General features: G+C 43.4%; 1 protein-coding gene across 1 annotated transcript; it reads left to right on the top strand.

Moving 5' to 3' along the window:
• Positions 1-160: 160 nt before the first annotated feature.
• On the top strand, positions 161-10,752 carry rrp12 (ribosomal RNA processing 12 homolog). Its single transcript, XM_072391041.1, has 34 exons — positions 161-372; positions 1,139-1,368; positions 1,625-1,708; positions 1,832-1,908; positions 2,004-2,109; positions 2,205-2,321; positions 2,430-2,568; positions 3,297-3,424; positions 3,524-3,622; positions 3,703-3,794; positions 3,873-3,984; positions 4,168-4,268; positions 4,374-4,488; positions 4,573-4,715; positions 4,814-4,935; positions 5,034-5,098; positions 5,518-5,680; positions 5,781-5,935; positions 6,031-6,098; positions 6,228-6,321; positions 6,418-6,576; positions 6,703-6,783; positions 6,872-6,977; positions 7,068-7,175; positions 7,268-7,425; positions 8,225-8,316; positions 8,403-8,558; positions 8,645-8,817; positions 8,909-9,019; positions 9,098-9,144; positions 9,238-9,316; positions 9,394-9,461; positions 9,554-9,636; positions 9,715-10,752. Exons 1-34 carry the CDS (start codon positions 234-236, stop codon positions 9,815-9,817), a joined length of 3,873 nt encoding a protein of 1,290 aa, XP_072247142.1. The 5' UTR covers positions 161-233; the 3' UTR covers positions 9,818-10,752.
• Positions 10,753-10,887: the final 135 nt, after the last annotated feature.

A 10,887-nucleotide genomic window follows, 5' to 3' on the forward strand; every position in this document is an offset into this window, starting at 1 on the left:
ATGGTTTTAGTACAGTTTCTTGGCAAAAATCTTAATTTGTCTACAGTTAAAAAGATGCTACAAACAGTGCAATTGTCTGAAAATAGCACTGGGGGTCAACAGCGCCATCTACTGCCGAAAGAAATAATGACACTATAATGGATGCCCGAGCGCAGCTGTGACGTCACGTGGTGAGCGACAGTCACCTGGTCCAGAAGTCAGTTGGGGGAACGTGACTGTTTTCAACCCCGAAAATGGTCAAATCGGGGAAACTTCGGTCTGGGACCGGGTCGAAACTCAAAAGGTGGAAGAAAGGCCATAGTAGCGACTCAAATCCACAGACGAGCCGCTTTCGACAGGCTGCAAAAAGCCGCTTCTTCAGCCGACCCACTGGTAAGCTACACGTGGGTCTCTGGCTAGTGCTAACAGCGGCTAACATTAGCCATTTAACTTCAAACAGCCTCATATAACTGTCTGTTCCTCTTTTACATTTGAACTTAAATTCAGCACCATGCTCTAGGTTCTATGTATTTTCTCTGTCTGTATAAAGCTTGCCCTGCAAGTGACAATAATAGGAACACATAGTTTGTAAATATTTAGCTGCACGAGTGCCTGTTTTGGATCTACATTGCTCATCGTATTCTGAATATGTCTGTGATTATTTCTTCCTTTAACGTTGATATTGACAAGTTCTTAATCGAGAGCATTTATGTTTGCACACAACGTTTGCAACGTTTATGTTTGCGAACAGTTTATGAATCACAACCATATTTATGTGTTATATGGTCGCCCAAAGATGTCCAAAACTAACTTAACAGTAATTTCACAGAAATTAGCTTGACATATTTCTTGTTTTAAGGCCTTCAGTGAGATTTGTAGCAAGTGAAACACTTTGTTAGGATGAATAACAGTTGTTGGCCAACTCACTAGTAGGGAAGTGAGTTAAATCATTGTTTGATATAAATCATGCTTCAGTGCCATCCAAAATGACACAGACCTGCCACTTGCAACTCTGTATAAATTTGATATAGATCAAAATATACTATAATAAAGTTTTTAATCCGCAGTATGAAATGGCCCTTTGTAAAACAAGTCCTTAATGTCTGAAAGTCACTCACAAAATGAGTTCTAAAAAGCAGCACACTTTTTCTTCCCACAGAAAAGAGTGATCTAACAGTCGATGCTCTCAAGCTTCACAATGAACTGCAGGCTGGTCCACTGGAGATCAGTGAAGGCGGCCGTAAAGATGCCCGTATGGAAGAGGAGCCGGATGAGATGTTTTCAGAGAGAACCTCGGGCACCTTCCTTAGCGGTCTGTCGGACTGCTCCAACCTCACATTCAGAAAGGTGCAGCGCTTCTGGGAGTCCAACTCAGCCGCGCACAAAGAGGTAGGTTTGGCAGCACATGTGTTCCCAGCAGCCTGTTGAGAAAGAGCTCTGTGGAAAATGGTTGTTACCGTCAGAAAACCTTATGTTTTGTTGAAGTGAACTCTCCATTTTGGGCCAAAGCATAAAAATAAAGTAGGAAAGTGCTGAAAAGTTGTCTAAAACATTTCTAATGATTTCCCCTGCAAATATCCATATAGGTGTAAATCCACGATAGCCAGATCGCTGTAGCTGTAACTGTATATGATATTCTTCACAGATCTGTGCCGTTTTGGCAGCTGTTACTGAGGTGATCCGAGGTCAAGGAGGAAAGGAGACAGAAACAGAGTACTTTGCTGCTTTGGTGAGTGTTGCCTTTTTTAATGTGTTCACTATCTACTTAACAAATAAGTTGAACTATGTCTAGATCTAGATCAAGATCAAGGTTTTGGGCGTGATGATGAAGCAGGTCTTTGGTTTTGTGTAGATGACCACCTTGGAAGTTGTGGATTCAGCCGAGTCTCAGACTGCAGTGGCTTACCTCCTCAACCTCGTCATGAAACGGTAGATTTGACATCCTTTTTTCTTTCTTTTTCTTTTTAAATTCACAACAAAACCCATGGACAATGAAACCTTTTTTGTCTTTTTTTTTTACATAGGGTTCCTTCTCCGGTGCTCATGTCTAAATTCTCAGACACAACCAAGGCTCTGATGGACGTCATGTCAAAAGAGGCCACGTCTGACACAGCTTCGGCGCTCAGATGGGTGAGGAGGTTTTTTTTTTAGCGCTGTGTTTTTTCGTAGTCTATTCTTTGTTGAAAACTTTTGCGAGGACAGATTTCTTTATATTTCTTCTGTAGGTCCTGTCATGCCTGGCCACTTTGTTGAGGAAGCAGGATCTGTCTGTGTGGACATACCCATCTACTCTGCAGGCTTACCACGGCCTGCTCAGCTTCATTGTTCACAGCAAGCCTAAGGTCCGTTTCATGAGCCCACATGACCAGCTCTACTTATCTAATACTGCATTTACTGAAAACAAAAGGGCGTGGCATTCTATCCCAAATCATTTCTCTTTTCCCTCTCAGGTCCGTAAAGCAGCACAGCAAGGTGTGTGCTCCATTCTTAGAGGCAGTGACTTCCTGTTTACGGATAATGCCCCAAGCCATCACCCTGCTGCACTTACCACAGCAAAGTTCTGCATCAAAGAGATGGAGCAGGCAGGAGGTGAGGCATCATGCTTGTTGATGCACTTGATTGATAGATAAAGTAATTCACTATTCCTGTCAGGACCTCTGCCACTCTTGAATTGAAAGCAAATATTTTTGATCATCTTCGTAAATGGAAATGAGAACCATTTTTGCACGGTCAAGATATTTATTTAATTTCCCCAAAAGAAACATAATAAAAGGCTTCTGTATAGTAGAAATGAAAATAAATCCAATTTTGCTTAATCCCTGTTATTGGCCCCCCCCTGAACCAAGTAGAGTTAATAAGACTTTATATGCAATCTGTGCACACTGATAGAATATCATGTCTTATGTTTGCAGCTTTTTCATAGAGATAGATTCAGGATTCATTAAATATATCAATGAATACTGTGCATTGTGAACAAAACGTATTCCGCAGTGTTTGAAAACTGGGTTTGAGGTGAGGGTCTTTGTGTTTTCAGCAGAACAACAACGTCGCAAACAAATGGATGAAAGGGAGACTGTTTTAAATTGGCCAGCAATCCTCAGTCCTCTCTCAAACCTGAGGAGAGGCTAAAATCTTGTGTATACTTTAAAGAACTTGAGCATATCTTAACGGAACACTGGCAGAAACTACCAGCAGATGGATAGAAGCTTCTGGATGGCTTTTTGTTAAATCTACCCATTTGCTTTTCCTGTTTAAAAAAAGCTAAATGATTTGATGGTCATCCAGTTATTGTAGGTTTCTTTTTCTTTTTTTCTCAGGCAATAAAGAGGACACCACCACGCTTCATGTACTGTGTCTCCTGAAGGAGTTGATGGGAACGTTTCCTCTGGGGGCTGTGAAGTCCTGTTGTGAGACTCTGCTGCGAGTGATGACTCTTAGCCACGTGGTAAGAAGGCCAAATTATTTGGGGCCCCGAACCCTTTGATCAGCTGCGGGGCTTGTTTGTGGTCCTTAATGTCATGTGTTGCTGTGTTTGTGGCTGTAGCTGGTGACGGCCAGTGCCATGCAGGCATTCCACAAGCTGTTTAGTGGGAAGCCAAATGCCTCCATCCTCTCCCCGGAACTCAATGCACAGATCATCACGGTGAGAGAACATGAAGATGGTTGTTGTCCTATTTTAAAACTTGATGGGGGCGGGGACTCACTCTCGTTTGTCGTCGACAGGCTCTGTACGATTACCTTCCCAGTGAGAATGACCTGCAGCCTCTGCTGGCCTGGCTGGCTGTTATGGAGAAGGCACACGTTCACCTGGCGAGGTATGATCAGTCGTGTTCTCTGAGCAGAGTATCATTGACCAATCACAGGCGGATGAACAACAGAATGTTCTTGTCTAGTTTACAGAGTTCTCTGAGTTTAGGGCACCTCCCTCGCCTCTTCTCTACTGCCATGTCCTGCCTGCTGTCGCCACACACTCAGGTGGTATCTGCAGCCACAAACACGCTGAAGGTAAAGGACAAAGAGTTTGAGCTTTTGGGTTAGAAAGTCTGAGGCTCGGGATGTTTCTGGATTGTTATAGAATCTGCTTTTTGGGTGGAAGGTCTTAACTAGCGGAAAAACCCAGTTAATTAGTTGTTGTGTCTCGGTGCGTCTGCTGGTCTCTAATTCACTAGTTGTGTCCATCTGTTTCAGACTTTGTTGACTGAGTGTGTTGCCCCTCATATGGACGAGATGGGCATGGTCACTGCCACTGTGTCAGCGGGGAACCCCTCATATGTCTGCAAAATGTTTCGGTACGACCCCCAACTGTCATAGAAAAATCTCTTCTTTTATGTGAAGAGTCTAAGTGTAAAAGCTCATCAGGATGACTGTGGTTGAGTACTGATTATCTGTTCCAGTATTGTAGAGGAAGGACTGTCCTATCGCTTCCACGCCTCCTGGCCCTTTGTGCTGCAGGTTCTGGGCTGCTTTTATCGAGCTGCAGGGAAACAGGCTCACCCCATCATGACCAAGGTAGGGTGGCAAAACCTCACCGATCACTGTCTGGATGAATAAAGATGGAAGTGCGTCTGAGTGTTTGTGCCGCTTCCCGTACAGTCCCTGCAGTCTTTGGCAGACCTGCGCTCCACTCCTCAGTTCCCCTTCAGTGGAGAGTTGGACCTGGCTGTAGGAGGAGCTGTGGAGAGCATGGGACCTGAAGTCGTGCTGGGTGCTGTGCCTCTCAACATCACTGGCTATGAGTAAGGGCCCACACTCCTACTCAGACACACTGCATTTTGTTTTTCCAACCTCTGTAGTACTTAAACTGACATTTGAAATCGGTGATGGTGTTTTTCAGTGACGACTTGGAGTTCCCGCGCAGCTGGCTTATCCCGGTCATCCGAGATCACGTGAAGAACACTCACCTTGGGTTCTTTACTTCATATTTCCTTCCTCTGGCCTCTACGCTCAAACAGAGAGGTAATCTAAGTGTTAGATTCTCTAGTTGAGGTTTAGGAACTCAGATGGTAGATCTTCTGAGTTTTTGTGTATTAACTGTTAAATCTGTTGTTTTGTAGCTGAGGAGTTGGAGCAAGCAGGAAAGAAACTTGAGGCCAAAGTCTACCAGACGCTACAGCTACAGGTAGAAGTCTCTTTGCTTTAACTAGTGTCACGTCTCATATTAGCGTCAAGTAACTGTAAGTGGCTTTTTTATTTGATGCGAAAACAAGGAATTGGCTTTCTTTTTTTTTTTAAAGGACAAAATCACCCCAAAGTGAGCGAAAGTTAGGAAATTGATGATTGCCATTTCCATCAACCTTTCCTTATGCAGTACATTGGTTTACATAGCTCAATTCAGCTTAAGCCATGGTTTTTTAGCCTAAAAATTGTTCAATATGAGGTAAAAGTCATCAGGATTTGGAATTCTGAGGTTCTTTGGTTGACTCTTTGGTGTGGGATTGCAATTGGTCTCTTGCCTGGTTGAATATATATATATATATGTGTGTGTGTGTGTGTGTATATATAGTACAGTATAGTTCTGAGATTTACTCTTTCTTTCAGATTTGGACCATGCTTCCAGGCTTCTGCACATGTCCTGTGGACCTGCTGGTGTCTTTCAAGGGCATCGCCCGCACCGTCGGCATGGCCATTAATGAGCGGCCAGACCTGCGGCTCACGGTGTGCCAGGCGCTGCGCACTCTGATCAGCAAGAGCTGCTCCACAGGTGGGAGGACACGTGCTCACAGAAAGGGAGTCGACGAGTAAAACGTGCCGCAGCGACATCAAATGCTTTAAAAACGTTTATGTGTGCTTTATGTTTGAAGCGGAAGAAAAGGCCGAAATGGGCCGCTTCTCTAAGAACTTCCTGCCCATCCTTTTCAACGTGTTCAGCCAGCAGCCCGCAGCGGGAGAGCCTGGAACGTACAGGATGGCTGTGCTGGACACCATCAAAGTCTATTTATCTGTCACTGAAATGCAGGTGAGTCCGTTTTGTTCTGCTTTGTGCTGAAATGCTTTGTTCGCACAATTAAATTAGGATGCACTCCATCACTAATGGAAACGGATCTTCCTTAGCTGATCTGCACTTTCCTGCAAAAAGCCACAGAAAGGTTGTCGAGCCCAGAGAGCACCGAGTTCACACGGTAGGAATGTGGATTTACTGCTATGAAATATTTGTAATTGACTCATTTCTTTTAGAAAAGGCTTAATATCGGTGTACTTACTCTTCTGTTTATTTCTCCAATTTTGTTCTGGCCTCATTCACTTCTTAGGCTGTCTGTAATGGACCTTGTGGTTGCCATGGCTCCCTTCGTAGATGAGGTCACCATGACTAAAACCTTTGAGTTGATTAGACCATATTTGGAGGTAAAGTCACAGTGCAGCCCTCTTATGGATTGTATGGTTTTCATTGTGGTGTATTAAGTATAAATGTTTTTTGAATGTTGATGCATGTATTTTCAGGCCAAAGAGCCAGGCATGCAGAAGAAGGCGTACCGTGTGCTGGAGGAGATGTGCGGAGCAGAGAGAGATGAATGCAGAGCGTTTGTCGTGTCTAACCTGGAAACACTCAAACCCGTCTTGCTTGATACTCTGAAAAAAGCCTCTTCACCAGCGAAGAGGGTGAGGTCACTGTGCAGAGAGAAGCAAATGACAGAGCGCATTAGCTGGGATTTAGTACTACTAATTGCTTAACGGTGCCGTCTGACCATGTCTTTCCATTTGTGCTGCTTTTTTTTTTTTCCTCAGCCGAGACTGAAGTGTCTGATGCACATCGTGAAAAGGTTGAATGAGGAGCACAGAGACTTCATCACTGCACTGCTACCAGAGGTACTGACACCAATAAGAGCCGGCAAGCACACAAACACGGCGAGTGCTGCCGTTTGTTGTGTCTTTATGATTATGTTCCCACTTTCAGGTGATCATATGTACCAAGGAGGTGTCTGTGGGAGCTCGTAAGAATGCCTACAATCTGCTGGTGGAGATAGGAAACGCTTTCGTTCGCTTCTGTGGGAACAGAAAAGGTCTGTTTTGTTGGAAAGTTTCTCATTTTGAAGATTTTACATGTGCTTTAGGAGCACTCGAAAAGAACCGTCTCTCTGCTTCTGTTCTAGATGCCATGGATCAGTATTTGGTGTTGGTGTATGCAGGGCTTACGGGTTCCGTCACCATGATCACTTGCACCGTGCTGGCGCTGACGCGTCTTGTGTTTGAGTATAAAGGTAATCCTGCAATTTCCAGGTGGTGATCGGAAAGCAAATTTTAAAGCAGATATTTGTGGGTCGGAATCAGTCTGCTGCTCTTTTTCTCTCAGACTCTATAGAAGTGTCCACCATGGAGCAGCTGCTGCACAATGTTTGCCTGTTGCTGTCATCTCGTACCAGGGAGATAGTCAAAGCTGCTTTAGGCTTCATTAAGGTCATCCTCTTCATCATGGACAACAAGGCGCTGGCCTCACATGCCACTGTCATGGTATGACTTGTTTATCTGGGTTCATCAGAGTCTTACGGGGGCACTACATGTCAACTGAACCAGAAGTTGTCACAGATTTTTGATTTAGGCATTTCTCAGGTTACAGCCGGTTTGATACGAGCTGGGTCAGACTTGAGCATAGTTGAGCAGATGTAGGGTTTCAAAAAGGCCACTTAGAAATGTTCTATATGTCTCATTTTACATATGGAGACAGGTGTGTACTCTACTATTATCTGGTAAGTTTGCCACATTTCATTGGGTTTATCGTCAGATGTAGGTGTTACAGCCTCTTAAAATATACATAACAGTAGACAACCAAAAATAGGTAAAAACATAAGATTATAACTTGGTAGTAATATCTTGCACATTTTGACTGTCCCTTATTAATAGCCTGCTGATGTTTTCTTGCCTATGTAACAGGTTTTTGAGGGTATTTCTGCAGCTGTGCACTGGTGGTTTAATTTGGCATAAGATGGCCTGTAAAAATTACTCCAGTTGAGTTGGAAAAAGTCTGATTTAGCATATTTTTAAAGATGGAATAATATATTTGGGTGACAATGGTAATACTGACCCACTCTGTAAATTCGCTCTAACTTGACAAACTCCCTCATTTGAGATTTTTTTTCGACTAGATTTTTCATTTGCCAATTAAAAAAGAAAAAAGAACAACATCAAACATTTGACATGGAAACTCCAGTTTAACTTGTTGCTTTTTAATATCTGGATGCAATTTGGGGGAAAATAGCAGTGAGGGAGTTGAAAAATGGACGCAGATTAGAGATTTGACTTTTTCATTCAGATGGAGGGCATTGGAAACATCACAGATGATGTGAGGAGACACTTCAGAACCAAACTGAAAAACATCTTCACTAAGTTGATCAGAAAGTTTGGGTGAGTACTTTTTTTATATTACTTTAGCTGTTTATCCCTCAACTAAGCAGCTGGAATTCACTTAGGATACTCTGCTGTGTTTCCAGGTTTGAGCTGGTGAAGAGAATGCTGCCGGCAGAACACCACAAGGTGCTGACAAACATTCGCAAGACTGAAGCCCGCAGCAAGAGGCGAAAACAGGCTGCAGAGGAGCAGGACGACTCTGAGAGTGAGGAGGAGGCACCTAAAGCAAAGAACGAAAGGTGGAGCACTGTTCCCAACAAAAAACCTTCCGGCACCCTTCAGTTTCCACACTTTTCCTTAAACCCTTCTGTCCTCTCCCTTCCAGCATTGAGGACATCCTTGCGGAGTCTGACAGTGATTTGTCAGAGGATGAAGGAAAGCCTCGCAATGCTCAGAAAAAAGCAGGAAAGCAGCAGAAGGGACGGGCATGGCTCAAAGAGGGAGAAGAAGATGACCCACTTAACTTCTTGGACCCAAAGGTTTCCCAGAGAGTTCTAGGTAACACAACACCCAGGCTTTGGTTCCATTTGCCAATAAAAGGAAGTTAGTGGGCACAGTAATAATGAACATGACTTGTGTTGTTTGTCAGCCACAAATCCTCAACTGAAGAGGACCACCAAGGTTGAACATGGCTTCAAAGTGACCTCAGATGGACGGCTGATCATCAGAGATGATGAAGAAGAAGATGTAAAGCACAAAGGTGAGAGCAGTTCAGCTGTGTCCCATACGTTGCTTCATGTCTGAACAGACTGATGACAGTCCTTCACTCTCCTCACAGACGGTGAAGAGATGAACGATATCCTAGAAGAAGCGGGAGTCAAAAGTGTGAGTTTTTAACTGTGCAGAGTATAAATCAGCTGTTTGGGAAACTTTTCTTTGCCGTTTTGTTCATGGTCTTCCTTTCCCCAACCTCTTCAGAAAAAGTCCATGAAGAGGAACTTTCAAGATGGCAACTTTGATGATGACATGGACATTGAACCTCAGTTGAAATATAAAGGTAATTTAAAAAAAAAGAATAGGAAAAATGTAAACCCTTTGAGCAGCTTGTTGATAAAACTTGTCTTTTGGTCGTAGCTGGTGGCTCAGGTATCCACAGACCTCTGAGAGGTGGTCAAGACGTTGGAGCTGATTACAAATCAAAGGTGAGCTTGCACGAGAACCTGCTGCTGGAAGTGACTGGAATTGGGTGAATTGTTGCTCTGAAACGGTCATCCTGTGTTTTCTTGCCTCTCAGAAAGGAAAAGGAGACGTGAAGAAAAAAGGAAAGCTCGATCCTTACGCTTACATCCCTCTGAAGAAGTCTCAGCTCAATCGCAGGTATGTTGTGTCATAATGTTGAACCAAAAATGTAATTGGTGAAACATATCTGATGCCAGTGTGGATCATTCGTTCCAGGAAACGTGCCAAACTGCACGGCCAGTTCAAGGGTATGGTGCGAGGAGCCCAGAAGGGGGCGCTGTCTGGGAAGAAAATGCAGAAGAATAAGCGGAAAGCATGAAGAGCATACTTTACATAACTCTATGGACTCACTGTGATGGCGTGTTCTCAAACATGCTAAAATGTAGACATAAACCCCGGTTGTGTGCGTTTCTGTGTGCAAGTCCTCAAAGGTAGAACCGGTTTGTTTTTAAACTGTCATCTCCAAAGTGGTAATGAGGCTGTGATTAACACGAGACGACACTAAATAAATGTGCTACAGCATACAGCATGTTAAAAATATTCCCTCCGCCTTGATGGAAGTGATCTGACTGGTTATAAAGAGCAAAAAGAAAAAGGCAATTGGACTGTAATCATTTGCACATGCATCAGAAGTTAAATCTATTTACGTGTTTGAATAAATGTGCACAAAGCAGCTGTTAAAGGAAGGAGGTTTTGGTGTTGAGACATTTGGACACATGAGGGCGCTGTAAACTTGTAAACTGAATAGTTAATGATGAGTAAAAGCATTCATTAATTCTTTCAAAGGCTTATTTTTAGCTCAAACAACACATTTTTCCACTTTTCCTCTTTAGAAGCACAGGTATTTCCGACCTGCGGCTGTTGCATCTGGCAGCGTAACTTCAAGCCACTGAGACAATAACTATAGGTTGTTTTGCTGCTACTCTCATGTGATTCAGTTTCGCAGAGTGAGTCACATAGTGACAGACTGACCTCTTAATCACACTCCAGTATGTCTGAGTTTAGTATGTCACTGCTTCTGAGGAAGGAAATGAATGTCAGGCTAGACATCATCCACATTCTAATTAAAGCCTTTTCTTAGAAACTACCAGGGTGATATGTAAGCCCCCCCAGAGAGGCAAAATGGAAAAATTCTAACCATTTGGCGTCGTCAACTAGCAGATACTGTAATACCATCAGAGGACTCAGACTATCGAGAAGAGATGGCTACTTTCAAAGAGAGCTGATTCTGTATGGACCACAGTGAGCACAGCTTGTGACCGCTTCTGTTAATGTAACTAAATACTATGTGCAAAGAAAAAATAAAACGTGCACAAACGAGATTCAGAGTCACAGCATTCTGTTCAAGATGGAGTGAGAAAAGGGGAAAACTCAATTCTGACTTATCAA

Source organism: Leuresthes tenuis, unplaced genomic scaffold (assembly GCF_036924035.1).
Source record: "Leuresthes tenuis unplaced genomic scaffold, fLeuTen1.0.hap1 SCAF_8, whole genome shotgun sequence".
In the NCBI taxonomy this organism is placed as follows: domain Eukaryota; kingdom Metazoa; phylum Chordata; class Actinopteri; order Atheriniformes; family Atherinopsidae; genus Leuresthes; species Leuresthes tenuis.

Bases quoted from the DNA above. Each gene is read 5' to 3' on its own strand.
- rrp12 (XM_072391041.1), top strand. From the start codon at position 234: ATGGTCAAATCGGGGAAACTTCGGTCTGGGACCGGGTCGAAACTCAAA. The intron at 4,489-4,572 runs GTAGGGTGGCAA...CTTCCCGTACAG, and splicing joins CTCACCCCATCATGACCAAG to TCCCTGCAGTCTTTGGCAGA. The intron at 6,577-6,702 runs GTGAGGTCACTG...TTTTTTCCTCAG, and splicing joins CCTCTTCACCAGCGAAGAGG to CCGAGACTGAAGTGTCTGAT.